Source organism: Rhinatrema bivittatum, chromosome 3 (assembly GCF_901001135.1).
Source record: "Rhinatrema bivittatum chromosome 3, aRhiBiv1.1, whole genome shotgun sequence".
Classification (NCBI taxonomy): domain Eukaryota; kingdom Metazoa; phylum Chordata; class Amphibia; order Gymnophiona; family Rhinatrematidae; genus Rhinatrema; species Rhinatrema bivittatum.
In genome coordinates this window covers 216837417-216862008 of record NC_042617.1, presented here as the reverse complement: position 1 = coordinate 216862008, position 24592 = coordinate 216837417, and the positions used below count along the sequence as shown (strand labels likewise).

The following is a 24592-nucleotide window of genomic DNA, read 5'->3' as shown; positions in this document are numbered from 1 at the left end:
GCAGACGATACTGGAGTCAGGCAGGCAGAGATCAGGAACCAGGCAGATAAACGATGGCAACTAGCACTCCGAAGAGAAACCTCGTTGCAAGGCGAATTTCATCTTCAAAAGTCCCGGCTTAAATCCCCATCTCAATCAGCTGACGTCAAAAGAGGCGTGTCTGCACATCCGGGTACAGACGCCTCAAAACGCAGCTCCTCGCGCGCGCGTACCAGAGCTGGGGGGAGGAGTTCCTGACGGCGTCTCCACGAGGAGACGCCGCTGCCATGCGGCCCTGGAGGCCAGAAACCTGGCGGTTCGCGGCGCCGCGGAGGCAGGTAAGAGCCCGGTCACTAGGCTAGTGACCGGGATCGTAACACTATGTAACAACACTGGAGCCTGTCGCATCCTGGTACCTCCTGATATATCCCAAACAACAACACTGGAGCTTCACTCCTCCTCCTACCTCCTGACATGTTCCCATCAACAACAGAGGGGCTTGATACTACAGGGGTCTAGAGTACATCTAGCAGCAGCCTTAGACTATCATACTCCAACAGCACAGTGTCTGGCAGCACATCCAGCAGCAGCCTTACAGTGCTGTATCCCAACACCAACAGCACAGGGGTCTGGCAGAACATCCAGCAGCAGCAGCGTTACATTGCCATATACGTCACACAACCATAGGGGAATGATACATCGTTTTGTTTGTTTTTTTTGTTTTAATTTTATTTTTATTGATTTCAACTCAAATAAGCAAGACAAAATCTTATATTTGTAAACAGAATGATGATTACAAGAAACATCTCATATTATATATAATATGATAATTACCCAGAATTAAATAAACAACTTATTATCCACTAACTAATACATCATTCTTTGAAAAGAAACAATATATGGAGGGCCAGTAACCTGGGGAGAATCAAAGGAAAAATAGTATATCTGAAATTATCCTAACATGGACGGTAGATAAATTCCTTTATTAGATCATGTCAGGGATCTCTCTTGCCCAGGAAGAGTTGTTATTATTACACTCCTGAAGTTTAAGAAGGATTTCCTAGCGTGTAGCCAGATGGACTCAGGACCAAAGGATATTGTACTCTCCTGCTAGCAGAAGGGAGACGGAGTCAGATTTCAAAGCTGATGTCACCCTATATAAACCCGTGCAGCCAGCTCAGCTCTTCTGTATTTCTCCTTCTCCATAGCAGATGCAGACACTATCCAAAAGAGAATAGTGTAACATTTACAACAAGAAATAAGAAGGAAAATTACCTGTAAGACGAGAGCCCCGCTTCTCATGCGGCGAAACCTAAAGGTCCCTCCCACAGTCAAGATTTTCCTGAGGTGATTCTCGATATCCCTCAGAGGTGAGCCTCGGTCCGGCAGCCGGCTCCCGGCATGGACTGAAAGGTGCAGTTACAAAGGTAAAAAGTGTGCAACAGGCGTGGACATTGTTAAAAAATACCATCCTAGAAGCACAGACCACATGTATTCCATGCATTAAGAAATGTGGAAGGAAAGCAAAACAGTTATTGGCATGGTTAAAAGGTGAAGTGAAAGAGGCTGTTTTAGCCGAAAGATCTTCTTTCAAAAATTGGAAGAAGAATCCATTTGAAGAAAATAGGATAAAGCATAAGAATTAAAATGTAAGACAGGCAAAGAGAGAATTTGAAAAGAAGTTGGCCATAGAGGCAAAAACTCACAATAAAAACTTTAAAATATATCCAAAGCAGAAAGCCTGCAAGGGAATTGGTTGGACCATTGAAAGATCAAGGGGTTAAAGGGGCACTTAGAGAAGATAAGGCCATTGTGGAAAGATTAAATGATTTCTTTGCTTCTTTGTTCATTGAAGAGGATGTTGGAGAAATAACCATTCCAGAGAATGTTTTCAAGGGTGACGATGCAGATCTACTGAACCAAATCATGTTGAACCTGGAAGATGTGGTAGGCCTGATGAACAAACTGAAGAGTAGTAAATCACCTGGTCTGGATGGTATACACCCCACGGTCCTGAGAGAACTAAAAAATGAAATTTCAGACCTATGTAACCCCTATATTTAAAAAGGGATCTAGGGGTGATCCGGAAAACTATAGACCGGTTAGCCTGCTACAGCCGTGGATTTACTTACTGTCCCCCTTCTAGAGGTGTGCATCCGTTTTCCACGTATTTGTAATCCGCAACTTATTTTTTGCTATCTGTTAAATATGTGGGGAGGCGAAACGCATCGCGACTCCCCACGTATTAAACAGATTTCGGTTTTATTCGGCCTAAATAAAAATTTAACCCCCCCACCCTCCTGACCCCCCCCAAGACTTACCAAAACTCCCTGGTGGTCCAGCGGTGGGGTCCGGGAACTCACTCAGACCCTCGGTGCTAGTTTCATAATGGCGCTGATAGCCTTTGTCACAGGGGCTACGGTGCCATTGGTCAGCCCCTGTCACATGGCCATCGGCGCCATCTTGTGCTCCTACCATGTAACAGGGGCTGACCAATGGCACCAGTAGCCCCTGTGACATAGTATGGGCAAAGGCTATCGGCGCCATTTTGAGTCCTGGCGTCGGACGGCAGGTCGCTCTGGGACCCCCGTTGGACCCACAGGGACTTTTGGCCAGCTTGGGGGGACCTCCTGACCCCCACAAGACTTGCCAAAAGTCCAGCGGGGGTCCGGGAGCGACCTCCTTTCACGCCGTCTGTCCGATCCCAATACTCAAAATGGCGCCGATTGCCGCCATTTTGAGACTCAAAATCGCTGTCCCGCCAATACTCAAAATGGCGCCCATCGCCTTTGCCCTCACTATGACGGTGATGGGCGCCATTTTGAGACTCAAAATCGCCGTCCCGCCAATACTCAAAATGGTGCCGACCACCTTTGCCCTCACTATGACGGCGATCGGCGCCATTTTGAGTATTGGCGGGACGGCGATTTTGAGTCTCAAAATGGCACCGATTGCCGCCATTTTGAGTATTGGGATCGGACGGATGGCGTGAAAGGAGGTCGCTCCCTGACCCCCGCTGGACTTTTGGCAAGTCTTGTGGGGGTCAGGAGGCCCCCTCAAGCTGGCCAAAAGTCCCTGTGGGTCCAACGGGGGTCCCGGAGCGACCTGCCGTCCGACGCCAGGACTCAAAATGGCGCCGATAGCCTTTGCCCATACTATGTCACAGGGGCTACCGGTGCCATTGGTCAGCCCCTGTCACATGGTAGGAGCACAAGATGGCACCGATGGCCATGTGACAGGGGCTGACCAATGGCACCGTAGCCCCTGTGACAAAGGTTATCGGCGCCATTATGAAACTAGCACCGAGGGTCTGAGTGAGTTCCCGGACCCCACCCCTGGACCACCAGGGAGTTTTGGTAAGTCTTGGGGGGGTCAGGAGGGTGGGGGGTTGTAGTTAATTTAGTAGTAACGTATTTACAGATCGACAACTTATTGAATTCTCCATACTTCCGCATGAAACGGAATTGACCTCCCACGAATACGGATCACGTACGCAACGAAAACCTTTTGCCTGCACATCCCTACCCCCTTCCAGTCATTAATTCAAATTTGATCATATTATGATCACTATTGCCAAGCAGCCCCATCACCATTACCTCTCTCATCAAATCCTGCACTCCACTGAGAATTAAATCTAAAATTGCTCCCTCTCTCATTGATTCCTGAACCAATTGCTCCATAAAACTGTCATTTATTCCATCCTGGAACTTTATCTCTTTAACATGCCCTGAAGTTTCCCTTGCTAAGTCAATACTGGGGTAATTTAAATCTCCCATTGTTACTACTCAACCAGTTTGGTTAGCTTCCCTAATTTCTCTTAGCATTTCACTGTCCTTCTCACCATTTTGGCCAGGTGGACAGGGAGGAGCCCTGTGGGGACTCACCATGATAGGCGTGGCCTCAGGTGAGACGGACACAGTTAGTAACGAGACTTTATTAGTATGGAACATAGGTGAAGTACCCACCGAGTGAGGAGGAAGACACAGTCCAGAGTAGTAAGGTGGCTCAGCGATGATATCCCTGGTAGTGGCCCGCGGAGCAGGGTACGCCAGGGAACTCCTCCTCTAGATGAACACTTCTCAGGGGTAGATCCGGTAGTGGCTCCGTAGCGTGGAGTACGCAGAGAATCAGCACCGATGTTGGTAAGAGAAGTGCAGGAGGTCAGCAGAGCAGAATAGATGAGGGTACACACTCCAAAGTGTAGAAGCAGGTATGCTGAGGCGAGCACAGTAGTGGCCCAAGGCATGGGGTACACCGAAGGTTCTGTCAGCAGGATAGTAGTAAATGAGTAGCGTACTCACAAGGCTGAACAAGGCTGGGTCCCAGTATGAGTAGATGGATTCTCCAGGCAGGAAGGCCCTCCGAGGAGCGGATAGCCAGAATGTGACAAGGCCCCCGAGGAGCGGGTACCTAAAGCGTTCAAGACCCGGAGTGCAAGAATGAGTTCAGAGTAGCGAACAACGAAGCATCTCCAAGTGGAGTGGAATTCAGCAGGAAGGAAGTCCTTGCTAACTCATAGGAAGCAAAGTCTGAATAGCTTAAATACACTGGCTGGTGACATCATGCGGAGGGGACGCCCCTGAGGTTCCTGCCATGACATGTTTAAGAGAGAGCCTGGCACGCTCGTGCATGCCCTAGGTAATCCCTGATTCAAGATGGCGGACAGGCTCACCCACGCCATCCCGGGGGCGCCACGGAAGGTGGCATTTGCAGACGGAGACTGCTATCCTTCCAAGAATCACTGGTGCAGGGAAAAAGGAGGTGAGCATCAGAGGTCGCAGCCGTCTGTGACCAACGGGTGCAACAAGAATTGAAATATCTTTTGCTTATTTGAATTTTGACCTGAAGAGGAAAGTATTAGCTTTGGAAACTAGTCACAGTCCAATAAAAAAGTTATCTTATATATTTATTTTTGTTGTTGTTGTTGTTTTTATTTTTTAACCTTTATTTCTGTTTACTGATACATGGTGCCTACCTGCCTCTGAAACCATCCGAGGCTCTTTTACTGGACTTCTCACTGTTTTTATTTCTTAGGTTTTCTCTCTCTCTCCTAACAGGTTTCCCACTGTGAGCCAATACTTCCGGGTTGTGCCCCTCCCCCTTCGGTGATGCGGCCGTCGTCATCGGGGCATGCCGAGGTTAAAAGAAGAACAGGGACCCCGGAGGCGCCGTGCCTACCTGCCTCTGAAACCATCCGAGGCTCTTTTACTGGACTTCTCACTGTTTTTATTTCCCAGGTTTTCTCTCTCTCTCCTAACAGGTTTCCCACTGTGAGCCAAGACTTCTGGGTTGTGCCCCTCCCCCCTTGGTGACGCAGCTGTCGTCATCGGGGGACGCCGAGGTTAAAAGAAGAACAGGGACCCTGGAGGCGCCGCGCGCCAGCGGTGCACACCAAAGGGGCGCAACAAAGGGGCATGCCCCTTTGTATGCCCCTTCATGCAGCCCCTTGTACACCAGGAAAGAATACAAATTGAAAAAGAACACCACCTACCCAACAACAGGATGACACACACAACCACCACAAGCTTGACATTCACCATCCAAGTAAGCACAGGAAAGGGTAAGTATGCAAACAACACAATGAAACGACAACATAAATTCAATCACAGCCGTAAAATAAAAAAACAATATGACTACAAATAATCTAATTCCTGTAAACGCACCAACAGTACCAATTTAAACAAACTACTAATGATCTCCTTTCTTCTTGTCGATGCACAATCAGTGACGAAAAACTTTCCCTCATCACAGACCTGATATATGACACAAAACCTAATTTTATAGCAATAACAGAATCATGGCTAAAAAAATCAGATGTAGTTCTAAAGAACCAGTTACCAAACAAAAACTACGAAGTCTTCTCAATCCCGAGAATAAATAAAAGAGGTAGCGGAATACTATTAATTATTGAAAAAATATTTAAAACTAAATTACTCTCAATCTCAGCACCAATGAATCATGAAATTGCCCTTTTTGACACGAACCATTTTCAAATCTGCCTGGTCTACTGCCCACCCAGTCTCCTTGAACTAAACATCTCCCCACTTATAGAATTCTCACAACTCATCTAAATCCCTCCAAACCCACCATAATATTAGGTGACTTTAATCTTCACATGGACGTTCTCCTCCTATCTAATACCTGCCAAACACTAATTGACATAATGGCGGCATTAGGTTTCAAACTGATCACAGATAAATCAACACACAAAGCTGGCCACTCATTAGATCTTACTTTCATTAACAGTAGCTTCCTTGAAAACATAAAAACCAAATACACACAAATCCCATGGTCAGACCACTTCCTCATTAACTCTCAGATCAAGCACACAAGACCAATAATAAAGCAAAACACAGAACCAGCTGAATTCTCATACCATCCCCCTTTCAACATCGATATACTCAAAGACTAACTAATTGAAGAATTAACACACACTAACTACGTAAATAGCCACAATGCAACAACTGACTGGTTAAACAGAACCACTACTTTGGCTAATGAATTAAACCCTATGAAAATGGCCCGCATAAAAGAATCAAAGCTAAATAATCCATGGTATAGTGAAAAAATCAAAGAAATAAAATGAAGCCTTAGAAAGAAAGAAAAAGAATGGAAAAATAACAAAACTTCTGAGAATTTAACAAAGTACAGGAAACAACTAGCATACTACAAAAAAAACAATTTTAGACACCCAAAAAAAAAAAAATACTACAGATCAAAAATAGAAATATTTTCAAATAACGCCAGAACCCTATTTAACATAGTATAGAATCTAATAAGTGACAATATAAACAACCACCTAACCCTCCAAGAGAACCAATGCAACGAGGTAGCTCAATTCTTTAAAGATAAAATTGAGAACCTGAAAAAAAAAAATAACTGGTCAGAATTTGAAGAGATATCACAAGATGAAGTTGAGAAAATGATAAATCAAATGAACCCTGCCACCCACGTAATTGACACCATTCCCATTACTGAACTAAAAAACTTGCCAACACAATAACCCCAACTCTAACTAAGATCATCAACCTCTCACTAGATGAAGGAGTAATGCCGAACACTTTGAAAGGAGCTATTATCAAATCAATAATTAAGAAAAAGAACCTTGACCCCCTAAATCTCAATAACTATAGACCAGTCTCAAACTTACCCCTATTAGCCAAACTAATAGAAAAAACAGTACAAAAACAATTGTCAAACCACATTGAAAGTAATAACATATTATACCCAACGCAACATGGGTTTTGCAAACACTACAGTACTGAAACTCTGCTATTAGCTTTATCAGATAATATCTTAAGAGGTTTTGATACAGGAACACACTACATTCTAGTTCTATTAGATCTCTCCGCAGCATTCGACACGGTAAATCACAAAATACTACTCAATAGACTGAAAGAAATAGGTCTCACTAATAAAACAATAAAATGGTTTGAGTCATACCTAAACAATAGATGTTTTCAAGTACAAATCAAGAATACACTCTCAGACAAAGTCACACTGCTAACCAGTGTCCCACAGGGATCAACCCTGTCGGCAGCACTCTTTAACATTTATCTCCTCCCGGTATGTCACCTACTAGCGGATCTTGGAATCATACATTACTTATAGGCAGACAATATACAGCTACTGCTACCCATTGTGAACACCGTTGAAGAAACAATGAAACTTGCCAATATGTATCTTGAAATAATCAAACAGCTCTTAAATCAGATGGAACTGCTAATAAACATCGACAAAACGGAATTCTTACACCTTGAACGTAAAAACATACACCACATTCAACCAACACTCACAATTAAAAATAACCAAGCCATTGAGCTAGCAACAAAAGTACGAAATCTAGGAGTAATAATTGACCCTGAGCTAAACATGAAACAACACATCTCATTGAAAATAAAAGAAGGATATGTGAAACTAATGATCCTAAGAAGACTAAAACCTCTTCTAACACTAAACAATTTCCACACAGTTCTGCAGGCAATGATATTCGCAAGCACAGATTACTGTAACTCCCTACTTTTAGGACTACCACAATCTACAATTCGGCCACTGCAAATATTACAAAACTCAGCTGCTAGAATTTTGACTGGCAAAAAAAAGAATGACCACATTACAGGAACGCTCGCCAAATTACACTGGCTTCCAATTGAACAAAGAATTCAATATAAGGCTTTATGCATAATTCACAAACTAATCCACGATGAAAAAGCTGACTGGCTTAACACTGCATTGCGCGTACATGTCCCGCAAAGAAACCTGAGATCTGCTAATAAGGCTCTACTAACTGTCCTCTCTGTCAAAACAGCACGCCTCACGCAAGTAAGGGAAAGAGCACTATCACTGGCTGGCCCCGTGCTATTGAACACCATGCCACTCGAAATAAGGCTGCAGAGAAATTTGAAAATATTCAAAACCAATCTGAAAACCTGGCTCTTTAAACAAGCTTTTTATAAAGATAAAGAGAAGGAGAAAAACAGTTGATTGATAAGGACGCACCAAACTAGAAGTTGTTACTTGTAACCTACAAATGCATATTAATGTTAATTTCAAACTGACTAATATGTTCCCAACAGACAAGCTTAACTTACACACATAGTTTAATGTAATGAATTGTTACCGTACTATTTATTTATTTTTATTTATTTTTAATTTTTATATACCGAGGTTCTTGTTGGAAATACAAATCACTCCGGTTTACATCAAACAGTGAGATGCCCCAAAAGGGAGGGGCTTTTAAATAAAACAATGGTACAAAGTACAAATTGAACATAGCATAGTATAGTTACAAGAAACGTTTGAACTCAGTATCATAGTGTAGTACAAAATAACAGGTAGAACCATAGGGGTAGATTTTCAAATAGTGCGATTTGGCATACTTTTGTTGGCGCATCAGGCGCAAACAAAAGTATGCTGGATTTTAGTAGATACGCGCGTATCCGCTAAAATCCGGGATCGGCGCGCGCAAGGCTATCGATTCCGTATAGCCGGCGCGCGCCGAGCCACGCAGCCTACCTCCATTCCCTCCGAGGCCGCTCCAAAATCGGAGCGGCCTCGGAGGGAACTTTCTTTTGCCCTCCCCTCACCTTCCCCTCCCTTCCCCTACCTAACCCACCTGCCCGGCCCTGTCTAAACCCCCCCCTTACCTTTGTCGGGGGATTTACGCCTCCCAGAGGGAGGCGTAAATCCCCGCGCGCCAGCGGGCCGCTAGCGCGCCGGGACGCGACCTGGGGGCGGGTCCGGAGGGCGCGGCCATGCCCCCGGTCCGCCCCGGGCCGTAACCACGCCCCCGGGCCCGCCCCCAAAATGCTCCCGACACGCCCCGAAAACGCCGCGCGGATCGGGCCTGCCCCCGACACACCCTCCTCTGAAAACCCCGGGACTTACGCGAGTCCCGGGGTCTGTGCGCGCCGGTAGGCCTATTGAACATAGGCGCACCGGCGCGCAGGGCCCTGCTCGCCTAAATCCGCCCGGATTTAGGCGGATTTAGGCGAGCAGGGCTCTGAAAATCCGCCCCATAAAGCGCAGTGTATACTATAAAGTATAAATTATAAATTATATACAATAAAGTGTCTATGAGCACATTATATAGAATAATGCACAGTATCTTAATAAGGCACAAAGGGATGGGTAAACGAGGGTGAGACCTGAATATATAGTACACGGGTATGTGAGCATCTGGGCAGCGTTAAGTGTCAGGAAAGGCTTGGCGGAAGAGCCAGGTTTTTAGTTGTTTTTTTAATTCCTGATGACTAGGTTCAAGTCTTAGGTCTGGGGGGAGCGCATTCCATTGGTGGGGACCTGCGGAGGATAGTGCTCGTTTCCTTAGTAATGTTTTTGCAGGCGGGGCATACAGTGTGCCTTTGTACGCACTTCTGATGGGTCTGGAAGATGTATGAAGTTGAAGTTGTGTGCTTAACCTAATGGGCGTGAGTTTGTGAGTCGCTTTGTGAACGATTGTAAGGACTTTGAAGAGAATCCTATGTTTGATAGGAAGCCAGTGAAGGTTACGGAGGATTGGAGTGATATGATCTCTTTTGTTGGAGTTTGTGAGGATTCTGGCAGCAGCGTTCTATACCATCTGTAAGGGTTTGATAGTATTTGTGGGAAGTCCGAGTAGAAGGGAGTTACAGTAATCTAGCTTGGATGGTATGATGGCACTATGATGGTACATGATTAATTTGTAATCTATACCACTCATATTTTCATTTTCGTGCCTTGCTGTAAACCGTTGTGATGGTTATCTAACTTAACAACGGTATAGAAGAGTTTTTAAATAAAATAAAAATAAAAAAACATACTGAAGTCCATATTTAGTGCCATTTGTCCAGCTAAGTTCAGACTTTGCCAAACAAACTTTGGGATTTAGAAAATCCTACCATGCTAACTGGCTCCAAAATAGCCAGATAAACAGTTACCTGGTAACTTGGAGGTGGGACAGAAGGTGTTACAGGGCAGAACCAGTTATCTGGCTAAAAGGGGGTCATTTACTAAAGGTTTTCTCCCATTCAGTGTCTATGGTAAAAACGCCAATTTTCAGCATTACCAGTAACTTAACTGGATAACTTTAGGACTTCTGTCTAACTTTGATATAGCCAAGTATATTCAGCGGTGTAAGTACACTGCTGAATATCTCAGCAAAGTTAGCTGGATAAGCTTACCTGGCTAGTTTTACTAGCCATCTAGCATTTGAATATGGACTTCATTATACACTATTTAAAAAGTTTATATCCCAAACTAGGTCAGAATTTAAGGTGTGGAATAGTAGAATAATCATAAATATTACATAAACACAAGACCATGACTGACCAAATAGCTCCTCTGTACACCTCTTATACTGTAGAGAAAAACTGCTTACATATCTGACAAACACATTCCATAAAGAAAACAGTGCACTTCATAAAAACTATACAGTGCCATTTATACTTCTAAACACCAGATCCAAAAGCTACATGAAACAAATATATTAAAGCTGCTTTCTGAATGTCATAGTGCAAGTTGTTAAATGCAATTGCTCAATTAAAATATTCCAAAAGATTAGACAAGCAATAGAGAATGCCTTCTCCCAGGTCTCAGCAAGATGTGCTACTACATGATGCTGTATCACTAGCAAGCAGAGTTTGCTTCCACCAGCCAATTCCAGCTGTCAGTGATATCAGGAGAGCAACTTCACATATCTGAAAAGTAATAATGAGCATCCTGCATATTATAACATAGCTTATAATGTGTTATGTGAGCAGCCAGCATGGGGTCTGATCTAAAAATTGAATTTTGTAATTCACTTTTTTGTGGATCCTTTAAACCCTATTATTTAGCATCATGTGTGATTGTTTTTATTTGCCAAACTCATTTTAATATTTTTTGGTCATAAATTTTTCCATACCCCAAATTTGGATGAATGGAGTACTCTGATGTATTCATTGGATAATACCTGTAAAAAACCAGATGGATCATTTTCTTTTATGACTTCCAGACAGTATTCCATAAGCCCTGTTGACTGACGTAATTTCAGCGTGCAGTGATTTATCTGATCCCAAACAACCTGAAAAATAAAGCAATATATTTCTGTTAATCCTTTCAGGAGTAGTAAAGAGAGGGTCTCTTCATTATCTGTCTTTGCTGTCATGTGGACAATGCCCATACTGCACAATTCTATAAAAGCCAAAAGCTAGCCTGGGCAGGATGCCTTCTGGGAATTTTATGGCTGAATAAGGAATCCGTGTCAGTTTACACATCTATCAGTGATTCAGCAAGCTAAGATTATAAAGATGGTTTCTGATGTGATGCCTATCTTGCTGATGGAGAAGGCAGTATATAAAGCTAGAGATTGTTCTCTTGACTTTAATCAAGTTTGGGATTATTTAATCACCTTATTCAATGGATTAAGGCATATATTAAATATAGATTTTTATCTAAAACAAACTGAGTACTTGACAATATGGGACACGGAGTTGCATTTACTGTCATTATACAATGTCATAGATACTTTAGGTTTTAGTTGTTTATTTTTGAACTAGCAAAATGTGCCTGGCATTGCTCGGGTAGACTGGTCTATAACAGCCTATGTATATGTATGTGTGTTTGTGTATGTGTGTGCCTATGTGTTTGTGTGTGTGTGGGGGGGGGGCTGTGTGTATTTGGGGAGCCTGTGAGTGTGTGTGCCTATGCTATGTCTATGTGCTTCTGTGTATCTGTGTCTGCCTGTGCCTGTGTGTGCCTGCCTATGTTCATCTATGTGAGTGTGTGCCTCTGTGTATATGTGCACACCTGTGTGTTTGGGAGCCTATGTGTATATGTGTTGTGTGCTTGCCTATATGTGATTGTGTATATGTTTGGGAGCCTCTGTGTGTGTGAGAGTGTGTGTGCCTTTGTGTATATGAGAGCCTATGTGTATGTATGTATGCCAGTGTATCTGTGTGACAGGGTTTTGTAGACAGAGCATATTGTCTTTGCACAATGCATATCTGTTGTTCAGGATGTCACCTGGTAGCCACAAACAGACATGACACAAGCCTTTTATATATAAAGATTATGTAAACACCCAGCTCATCAGGTCACACAAGACAACATTCTGTACAGGGGGGTTCTTTCTGAAGAAGAACAGAATTCTTCTGTGAGGCCTTCTGCTGAATACATAGGACTCTATGCCTCTGTCCAACTTGACAGTTTAATCTATAAATGGGAGATAGAAATTGTTGTTCCCAAAGTCTCTTTACTAAGAAAATTAACAAATAAAATATTTATAGTTCCTTTTCAGCATCTTTGGAAAATTCAGATCACATAGAATTCAGTTGGAATTCTCAAATGAATGGTAAAACTATGGTAGAAAACAACAATTAATTACACCCTTCATATAAGAACATAAGAAATGCCTTGCTAGGTCAAACTGAGGTCCATTGAAACCAGCATCTTGTTCCTAATAATGGCCAGTCCAGCTCACAAATATCCGGCAGATCCCAAAAAGTAGATCTATTTCTTGTTACGCACTCTCAAGGATAGCAATGGCTTTTGGTCAACTACCTGGCTAATAATGCTTTTCCTGTCGATAGCAGGGCTGAATTAGCCATGCTGTCATGGGATCTGTCAATCAGGCCCGGGAGGTGGAGCTTGTCAAAGCAGAGAACATGTCATGTTTGCATTTTTGACTGCCGCAGCACACTGAGCCGATAATTTTAAAGTATTATCCTAGATCTCTTTCCTGGGTGGTAGCTCCTAATATGGAACTTAACATCATGTAGCTATAGCATGGGTTATGTTTCCATATATGCATCACTTTGCACTTATCCACATTAAATTTCATCTGCCATTTGGATGCCCAATTTTCCAGTCTCAAGAGGTCCTCCCATGACTTTTTACTTTTCCTAGAAGCCTCTCATGAGGAACTTTGTCAAATGCCTTCTGAAAATCCAAATACTCCTCATCTATTGGTTCACCTTTATCTGCTAGAAATGTGAATCGGAACCGGAATCTGTTCTGATTCCGGTTCCGATTCACATCATGATTTTTTTTTGTCCGGCCCGATCGGGTTTTTTTTTTATCGGCTGCACCCGAGCCGATAAACAAAAAACCCACCCCGACCTTTTAAAACTAATCCCTTAGATTTCCCCACCCCTCCCCCCAAAACCTTTTACAGGTACCTGGTGGTCCAGTAGGGGTCCCGGGAGTGATCTCCCGCTCTCGGGCCGTCGGCTGCCACTAATAAAATGGCGCCGATGGCCCTTTGCCCTTACCATGTGACAGGGTATCCGTGCCATTGGCCGGCCCCTGTCACATGGTAGGAGCACTGGATGGCCCACGCCATTTTGGGGGGGGGATCGGGAGGGTGGGGGAAGCTAAGGGATTAGTTTTAAAGGGTCAGGGTGGGTTTAGGGGTTATTTTTGTGTGCCTTTTTCCCACCCTCCCCCAAAAACGATAAGAGAACCCCCACGAACAATTTAGTGGGGTTTTCCTATCGGTTTCGGGGAGCCCCCGATTTCTGACGATTTTGAAAATATCGTACGATATTTTCAATCTTCAGTCACACGATTCACATCCCTATTATCTACATGTTTATTAACCCCTTCAAAAAAGTGAAGCAGATTTGTGAGGCAAGACTTTGTTCCATTAAACCATACCTTTCTATATGATCTGTGATTTTGATCTTTAGAACAATTTTCACTATTTTTCCTGTCACTGAAGTCAGGCTAACTGGTCTGTATGTCTCTGTATGAGAGAGAGGGGAACAAGGATAGGGGGCAGTGTTCATGTGTGTGAGAGAGAAGGGATTAGTGTGTATGTCATATTGGCCCTTGGGTGGGATGCTAGAGAAGGAATGCAAGAAGGAGCAGGACTGGAGTATGGTAAACTCACCTCCCTCCTCTCGTCACACTTACTGCAATTCAAATCCTCCCTCCCTTGATCTTGGATTCTATCCCCCAAATCCTGGTTGCTCCTTTCTTATTTCTCCCTTCTCCCCAGGTCCTGGAACCCATCACTCCCCAAACCTTCATATTCCTTCTTCCTCTTCATCAATCCAAGAACCTCTCTCCTTCTTCTTCCCCATCCAAGTTTCCTAATTTTCCCCATCTCCCATCCTCCCCATCCCTAGTCTTTCCTTCTCGCACTCCACCTCCTCTCTCCTCTCCCATTCCTGAATTCTCCCTTCCTCTCCCCATCTCTGAGGTCTCTTCCTTGTACTTGAGATTACTTTTTTCTCCAATAAAAATAAAATAAATTATACTCATACATATATTGTAAAACTAATTTATTTTTGTAATATATCGTATATACTCGTTTATGAGTTGAGAAATTTGTGCCAGAAAAAAAGGCACAAAAAAGCTGATTCGACTTATACACATGTATTGCGCGATTCCCCCACCCTCCAAGCCCCCCCCAAAACTCACCAAAAGTCCCTGGTGGTCCAGCAAGGGGCCCGGGAGTGATCTCCCCCTCTCAGGCCATTGGCTGCCACTAATCAAAATGGCACCGGCGGCCCTTTGCCCTTACCATGTGACAGGGGCTACCAGTACCATTGACCAGCACCTGTTGCATGGGAGGGGCCGTCCATTGCTCCTACCATGTGAAAGGGGCTAGCAAACGGCACTGATAGCCTCTGTCACATGGTAAGGGCCACCGGCTCCATTTTGAATACTGGCAGTCGATAGCCCAGGAGTGGGAGATCACTCTTGGGCTCCTCACTGGACCACCAAAGACTTTCAGTGAGTCTTGGGAGGGTCAGGAGGAAGGGAAGGATTGAACAGGGAGGCCAGCCTTGGAGGGAAGGGAAGAAAGGATTGAACAGGGAGGGAAGGATTGAACAGGGAAGGCAGCCATAGGTGGGAAGGAAGGGAAGGATTGAACAATCAGGGAAGGATTGAACAGGAAGGGCAACCATGGGAGGAAGGGAGGGATTGAACAGGGAGGGAAGCCATGGTGGAGAGGGAAGGATTGAACAGGGAGGGAAGGATTACAAATCAGTGAGAATAGAAATAACTAAAAAATACTGGATTCTAATCAAGTCTAAAATTATTTCTCAGGCCCTCTCAGGAAGCATTTTCAGCATGCTTGGTAATTGTTAACTTGTTGACAATGAACACTTACCCTCAATTTATCCATTGGTGACAGACAAATCTTGATTTTGGGGACCCAAAAAATATTCTTGACTTATGAATGAGACTGATTTATACACTAGCATATACGGTAATATAAAAGAGAAATTTTTGTTTCAGAATTTTAACTTTTCCCCCACAACTTTTCCCCACTTTTCTGTGCTGAGCTGCCACAGAAAACTAGCGGTCTGTGTCTTAGAGACCTTCTGTTCCCTATTGTTTAACTGGGGGGGGGAGGAGGTGACAGGGAGCAACAACACCAATTATGCCTAGAGATGTCAAAATCCTAAATCCATCTCTGCAAAAACTTCTTCAAATTTCTATTTATTTGTTTAAAATTATTGGTTCATCACTCTTTCCGAGGATCAAGGTGGTTTACAATATTAAAACACACATAAAAAGAACATACATGGTACATACCATAAACATGCCCAAAAACTACACAGACTGGGGTAGATTTTCAAAGGGGTAGGCGGAAGGAAAGTTCCCTCCGAGGCCGCTCCGAAATCGGAGCGACCTCGGAGGGAACAGGCAGCGCGCGCTGGGCTCGGCGCGTGCAGGTTGCACAAATGTGCACCCCCTTGCACACGCTGACCCCGGATTTTATAAGATACGCGCGGCTACGCGCGTATCTTATAAAATCCAGCGTACTTTTGTTCGCGCCTGGTTAGTTAGGATGGGTTTAGGGTTGGGGAAGAGACAGGAAAAGGGCAGAAGGCTAGTTAGTGGGATAGGAAAGTTCCCTCCCAGTCCACTCCTTGAGTGGACTGAGAGGGAACTAGGAAAGGCTTTTTGCGTCACCGCCTGTTGTTTTTTTAAATCCCCCCCCCCCCCTTGTGCATGCGAGAGGCCACCTGCCCACGCATGCACGCGCGGATATTAAAATCCAGCACTCATGTGCACACAGGAATCATATTTTATAACATGCATGTGGCGACATGTGCATGTTATAAAATCACTGCATCCATGTGCACGTGCCAGGAACCGAGCACACATGGACGCCCGCATCTTTGAAAATCTACCCCATGTCTGCTAGAGCTGTCTCTTGCTCTGCAGATATACATTTCCCTCTTGACCATTGTCCAGATGTGGTCAGCAAGGGTCATAAACATGTGAAGTGGGTGAAGGTGGGTGACATAAGAGAGATCAAATCATTGAGATGCTGAGAGAGAAAATCTTATGGGCATCGAAGAACAGTAGGAAAGATACAAAATGCTATCACCATCCTAATTTAAACTAGAATCCCAGTTTAGATACTTGTCTTCTGAAATCTCAAGGGAAGGAGTACTCAAGCCGCCTGGTTAGCTGAGAGAAGAAGAATATGGTGACAGACAAAAAACCATTACAGGCAATTACTTCATCTCTAAACCATGTAAAATTGGAGTACTCAAATTAGGGGGCATAACAACTGACAAAGTTACTGGTAAAAGGTGGGTAGTCACCCAGTTTAAAGTATTTTTAATATATACTATGATTAAAACTAATACGATTCAGCCACTGAGCCCAATGGCAAGGTCTATGAGAATATTTGTAGCCCAACCTTGTATTTGTTCCCAAAGTGATAGGAAGGGCCTTCGCCACGTAGGTTCAGCTAATCAATCAGAGGGTAAATTATAATTTCATATAAATGCTAAGTAATTTAAAAATAATAGAGGTTCTATCAGTAACTTCAACACAACATTGATGGGCAAATGTTGTTTTTAATGTATGACACAAGCCTCTTTGAGCCAATAATAACAAATCTAATGCTAAGCAGTGGTCCCATAGGGTTTCAGAAACTTCTCTAATTTGGGTAGCAGTTTGCTCTTGAATTTCAGTAGTAATATTTTTAAACATTTCATCAATAGCCTGCAGATGCAAAATACTTGTTGCCAATCTGGCTGTATTATAATCAGCACCAAATATAAATACTGTAGCTTCAATAAGGCTATCTCTTTCTGTCAGGGTTAAAGGAGCCCATGTAATTGCTTCTGCTAGGGTGGTGTACTTTAGGGATGTGCATTCGTTTTGAACGAATGCGCAATCCGCAACGTATAAGTCCTTATTCGTTGCATTCGTGGGGTTCCGAAACGTATGGCGAACCCCCATGAATGCAAAGTATCACTAACAAATAAAACCCCCACCCTCCTGACCCCCCCAAGGCTTGCCAAAAGTCCCTGGTGGTCCAGCGTGGGTCCTGGAGCGATCTCCTGCACTCGGGCCGTCGGCTGCCAGTATTCAAAATGGTGCCAATAGCCTTTGCCCTTACTATATCACAGGGGCCGACCAATGGCGCCGGTAGCCCCTGTGACATAGTAAGGGCTACCAGTGCCCAGGTCAGGAGTCTACCCTAAGACTTGCCAAAAGTCCCTGGTTGTCCAGCGGGGGTCCTGGAGCGATCTCTTGCACTCGGGCACAAGATGGCGCTGGCCGTCCATTGCTCCTACCATGTGACAGGGGCCGACCAATGGCACCGGTAGCCCTGGTGACATAGTAAGGGCAAAGGCTATCGGCGCCATTTTGAATACCAGCAGCCGACGGCCCAAGAGCAGGAGAATGCTCCAGGACCCCCCGCTGGACCACCAGGGACTTTTGGCAAGTCTTGGGGGGGGGGGGGGGGGGGTCAGGAGGGTGGGAGGTTGTAGTTAATTAAATTTAAAGGGTTGGTATGGGTTTTTTTTTTAACTTTAATGGGAAACGAATAGCATACGTAACTAATGGATGAATCGGAATCCCCCGAAAACGGATGTAACGGATTTGGGTCCCGACGAATATGAATACCGAATCAAACGTATCTGTCCCTGCTGCACATCCCTAGTGTGCTTACTACGTGTATATATGTTACCATAATTCTTGTGATATTTATGAATGATTCTAATACTAAGCATGAAAAATGCAAAATAAAGCAATCCAAAATTAATATAATCAAACCAACCAGTTTTTTGTATAGAATGTTCATAAAGGCAGTCCAAGAGATAGAGATGAAACAAGAATATGATCTTTTGCATTTCTGTTTGCATCAAGGCTTGTGAATTCATTCCTGATAAAAAAAACAGGCAAGCAGACATTCCGGTCTGTTGATTCAGGACCAAAAGGATGCACTTTTTATTCTTTTGTAGCGAGATGTCAACAGAAAAGGGGTTTTGTTACCGGACATACAAACTAATAAGCAATTCTGCTTTTAAATGGAAATAAAAATAAAGCGTCAACTAAACATACATTATATTCAGGGAAAATAGACAAGTCAGAGGCTCTCTCTGTATTTTCTGATCAGAGCCATTCCTTATCTATCTCACATACAAGTATTTATTTAGCTAGCATTTAAAGAAACTATACTTTTTTAGTTAATTTCTAGGTTTTTCTTCTCTGGACTCTGAAACATGGTGAATACCTGGTACTGGTTCTTATCTTTATACTGACTCCTAGTGGCAAGTTTACATTTGTTAAAAATTTCACAGAGCTTTTCAGTTTCCCCTACTAGGAAACCCATGGGCGTCTGCTTGCAGGCACAGAGCTGAATATTATAATTAGTGGGAAGAATTTAATTGACAGCATCCCTGAATGCTTTGCTATTGCACTCCGAGTCCCCCATGTGGAGGAGGGTCTGTCTCAGTTTATGACTAAGCTCTCTAGCACACATCCTCTCTGCTGAACATTGTGTGCACGGCCTTAGGGAGAGGATTTTATTGGCACAGGCACCAAAATATTTTTAAGGGCAGACTCAGGCTGGCTGAGAAGCTAGCAATTTGCATCTGGGCTGCTTCACTAAAGTTCAAAGGGATAAGGGCAATCTTGCCTCCCTCAGAATTAATGACTGCAGTTTAGCTGGATGATTTATGGCAAACTCTGACCTCTTTCTTATGATCGTGGTCTGCTTAACTAAACTTTTGCATAGCTCTGCACCCTCTAGTGTTTTTACCAGGTAGTACAGAAGGGAGACTCCTGCCTTCTTCCCCATTAATCTATGAACGGGGTGGGGAAACCAGGCAGGACCCATCAGGCTTTAACAGCTGTGAATTCCTTATCAAACTAACTCTGCCAGTTTTCCCTTTGTTCACACAGCAAGGCAATCAAAAAAGTTTCTAATAAGAGCCAAGAGTAACAGATAAGTATGAGAAAAAAAATGAAGTGTGAAAGCTTGCTGGGCAGACTAGATGGGCCCTTTGGTCTTCTTCTGCAGTCATTTCTGTTTCTATGTTTCTATTATTTCTGACTGCTTTTTCAATCTTACAGCATGTCACCTGCTGGGTTTATTCTGGTTAACAGTTTAACTCTTTCTTTGGGGCTGATGCACTACAGTGCGCTCAGCCGAGTGCACTGTTTAACCTGCTGTCGGACCTGGGTTAAATAGGTGCTAATCCACCCCTAATGCAATAGGGGGATTAGTGCCTATTTAACGTGTGTCCGACACGGAGTGAATGAGTTAGCGCTCAATCCATGCAAATGCATGTGAATGAGGCTATTACTCATTCACTCCAAATGCAAAAAGATAAATGTGCGTCTCAGATACACATTTATCACTCAGATATTAACGCCTGCCTGGAGCAGGCATTAATAGCTGAGCGCATTGAAAAGTACAGAAAAGCAGAAAAAACTGCTTTTCTGTACTTTTTTAAAGTAAAAATAAATAAATGAATAACTCGGCAGACCGCCGAGTTATGAAGACCGATGCCGGTAAACTCAGCGTTGGTTTTCATAACCGGCCGTCTGCCAGTAATGAAAATGGTCGCCGATAAACTCGGCAGCCGTTTTCATTACTGGCAGACAGGCAGGTTATGAAACCCGAGGCCTAGTTTACCGGCGTCGGTCTTCATAACCGGCAGCCATGGCGGGTCGCGTTAGTAAGGAGGCACTAAGGTCACGCAAGCGATCCTAGTTCCTCCTTCGTAGCGTGACCCCCTAATTTACATATTGCATGGCCTCCCCCTTGCGGGTGCCATGTGTGCATTAAGAAACCGGGCACTAAAAAGTCAGCGCCTGCTTTCCGCGACAATTATTGCAGCTACTGTGATTTCCTTCCCAGGACGCTCTGTATACATGAATCAATCTCACATGAAAACTCTAAATGTACCATTTAATTCTTTCCTGTGCATTTTCTGGAAATTCAATGCTAGCTTTTAAGAGAATTATGCATTCTCTACTGTCACATCAACAAATTACAGATCACACTTCAGTGCAAATGAAACTAAACCTTCTTACTAAAATATGGCAAATGTAAATTGAGACAGGGTTGTGATTCCTGGAGCGGCTCCCCACTCCGGGATTTAGACAAACAGTTGCGGTAACTCACACCGTAGCTGTAATCATACATAAACATACAACTTGATTCCAAACAGTTACTGATACTTGCCAACCTTCTCTGGAAAAGGCAGGCCACAGTTTTGTCCTAGCATTAAAAGATTTCTTTAAATTGCTGCCTTAAACAACTTTTTGTTGTGCTCCAGTACAAGTTTTTTGTTTAAAGGAAATGCACAAAATTTGTCTGTATCTGACATATTGAAACTTATATTGCAAAAACAAAATTTGTCTTAAACTCAGTGGGTGTCCCTGAACAGAAAAAAACTAAACTGTATAATAGAAATAGATTTTATACTTACAACCTCCTTAAGGAGTTTGTCATCGAAGGCTTCACTTACAAATTCTTCTTGGATGTCTCTCTGCCAAGACTTCTCTGTTCACATATTCCTCTCAGAAGTCTCTGCCAAGGTTACTCTATAGCTCTCCGTCTTGTGGAGGATAAACAATTGCTGTCTTCCAGGCCATACCTGGGAATCACGAAAGGGTCACCAGAATGAAGGCTTCTTACAGTGCTTATCCCCTTGTTTACAGATAAACAGACTTCCTACTCAGTCAGATTAGAAGCATTTCTAGGTGTGCAAAATGAAAACATAGTACCAGGAAGGAGGGACAAATGATCTGTCACTGCCAGAGCTCCTTCAGTTTTCTGCTGCACATTAGCTGCGTATACAGAAAATGTCCTTCTTTGTTTACCAGTTTCTTCTTATCTCAGCATCATGACAGTTGGTTCAGATCCTTTTCATCTTAGCCCACAATTGCCCCAATATTAGTATCTTTTCTGTTCCCACAGGTTATTATCTATCTGAGTTTCAGCCCCACTTGGCATCAGTGGTTTCAGCATCATGAGTCTCCTTTGTCTGATTATCAGATCTCCCTGCTGGCGATATTTATTTTCTGGTATGGATCATGAGCACCAAAGCTGCAATTCTGTGCATACACATTATGTCTGATAGAGCTGTCTCTTGCTCTGCATATATACAGGCTGGGTGGACTTAGGCACGGGCCTCTGTGAAGATGCAGATCTGTTTTGCAAGGTGTTACAGGCAGCATGGAGAGGAGAGACAGTACAAGGAGTGATCAGTGAAGGTGGCAGGCAGCAGAGACTAGTGTAAGCTGTGGTCAGAGGAAGGTGGAGTTTGTGCAGTGTCGTGATCTGAGCAGAGGTCTAGGCAGGCAGAGATCAAGCAAGTTGGTGAGCAGGCAATGGCCAAAAGGCAGGTGGAGGGGGGTCAAGCAGCATCAAAGTCCAATCCAAAGTTGAAGTCAAAGCCAGGAGTCCAATCCAAAGTCAAAGCCAGGAGCCCAATACGAAGGGCCTGGAGCAGAAGAACAACAGGAGAGGCAAGACGCTGAAGACAGATAAGGGAAGGCAGATCACAAAGACAAGAAATCAGAAGAAGACCAGACTTGCGAGGGGTCTGTGTGTGTGTGACCAGGTTACAGAATACAGGAACTCAAGACAACACACAGCAGAAACAGGAATCAGGAGGCAAGGATCAGGATCAGGAACCAGGAACACAAGAGATAAACCACTACTCTAATGGAGTCGACCTATTGCTAGGCGTCTGTGGAGAGTTAGAGAATGCCCTTTATTAAAGGAGGTCCTGATTCATCAGAGGGTGCTGTGGGGGATTTCACACCATGGGCCCTTTAAATGGCAGCAAGTTTGGTGCTCCTGTGCACCTAGGGACACCCGTAGCAGCTAGTGGCAGTGTTCCTCAGGCTGGTGCAGCGGGCCTGTTCCAGGCACGGCAGCCTGCCACACTTCCATTCAGGGGATCTGCCCAAATATTGGAAGATCCCGCCCATGGCTCGCGGCTGGAGGTAAGAGCAGGTGGTCGTGGGTCTGTCCCACAACCAGCCAAACACAACAATACCCCTCCTCTAAACACCCCCAAAGTGTTAGGGTTTCATGGGATGTAAGGCATGAAATTCCTTCAGGAGGTTTTTGTCTAATATATTGGAGACAGACTCCCAAGTATTTTCCTTCAGGCCATACCCCTCCCATGATATCAGGTATTCCCATCTCTTCACTCGACATCTGATATCCAGGATTTTCTCCACCTGAAAGGTAGCATCTTCTTCAGCGGATACCTCTTGGGGTTTGGGCAGTCTCCTAGAGGGCCACATGAGGACTAGAGGCTTGAGAATGGAAACGTGAAATACTTTACAGATTCCCAAGGAGGCTGGTAGATGCAACTGGTAGGTTACTGGACTCAACTGGCGGGTGACTGGGAAAGGCCCGAAGTAACAGGGGGGGCAAGTCTCATGGTAGGCATCTGGAGTCAAATATGACGGGTGCTAAGCCAGACCCTTTCCCCTGGCTTAAATTGTGGCATAGGTCTACGGTGTGTGTCTGTGGCTTTTTTGGCTCTTTCCACCACCTTCTGGAGCATATCTTCAGTGCAGACCCAGAATTCAACTGAGCCGCAGACGAGGGGATGGTCAGTGGAATTGGTAACAGGGCAGATGGCTGTCTTCTGTAAACAATTTGAAAAGAGGATGACTCCGTGACAGAGCTGATTTGGGAATTGTGGGAAAACTCTTCCCATGGAAAAAGAGTGGCCCAGTTATCTTGGCGATCATTCACGTAGGCTCTGAGGAAGCCTTTCAGTGTCCAATTGGTCCACTCAGACTGGCCATTAGCTTGGGGGTGGTATGCCATCGTATAGTCCAGGGTAATGTTAAATTTCTTTCAGAGGGAGCTTCAATTATACCAGCCCTCGTTCCTCTTAGGTTGATCTCTTGGTTGCCGGGGTCAGCAGGTCTTAGGCATGGGCTTCTGCTGATGAGGTGAGGATCTGTCAAGTCGAAAGAGTTGTAGGCCAGGGTCTAGCGCACAGGAAAAGCAAGCAAAGTCAGAGTCTGGCAGCGGTCAGTGGCAGGTAGAGTACAATCAGAATTGGGTCCAGACAATGATTAGTGGCAGGCAGAGCACTTACAGAGACAGAGTCCAGGTGGCTGTCATGTGCAGGCGGAATGCAGTCAGAGTCAGAGACCAGGCCAAGGTCAACACCAGAAATCTGTCCAAATGGCAACGGGGAGTGGAGAGAGGATAGGAAGGTGAGGAACAGCACAAGCAGGAGCAGAGACACTGAGGGCTGACCACGAAGATGACCAGGAACTGAAGACTAACCATGAAGAAGATGAGAACTCAAGAAAACAGACCAGGCTGCCAACACAGGAACTCAGGGATACGGAGCAAGAACATGAAGCCAATAACAGAAACATGCTGAGGCAATGCACTACTCCAAGGAAATCACCCTATTGCCAAGGCATTGGAGCGGCATCCAATGCAGCCTTTTATAATTCAGAGGGAGTGATGAATTTAGGAGGTACCTCTCCCTGATTCCTGCCATTGGCCCTTTAAATTCAGCGCAATCAGTGCACACGTGCCCTAAGGAGGATGGGGCCCAGAGTCAGCGGTGTCCTGCTGTGTGTACAGAGTAGCATGTGGTCGCACCACAGCATGGCCTGCTGCCATGTTTGGTGACGGAGGCTGGTGTTGGGGCAGCTCCAGGGGGTTCTGGTGGCAGATATAATTACGGTGGTACACAGGAGGCACCCACGAGCTGCAGAGCGCAACAGGTTCCTGTTTTAAAAATTAAATGAAGCTCAAAATTCTTAAAAATTAAGAGGTCAATATTCAAATGCTACGTAGTCAGATAAGTAAAACTTATTCAGCAAGTGGAAGCCACTGAATATCCAGCTATGTTCAGCAGTCACCAAATACCCAGATCAGTCACTT

At 44.3% G+C, this 24592-nt stretch overlaps 1 protein-coding gene across 1 annotated transcript in view; it reads right to left on the bottom strand.

The window, feature by feature from the left end:
* Positions 1–24592, bottom strand: part of TRIM67 (tripartite motif containing 67) — a 257154-nt gene that overhangs the window by 185825 nt on the left and 46737 nt on the right. The window contains exon 4 of the mRNA XM_029594191.1: positions 11411–11521. Within this exon, the coding sequence (XP_029450051.1) occupies positions 11411–11521 (111 nt within the window). The remainder of the gene's footprint in view (positions 1–11410; positions 11522–24592) is intronic.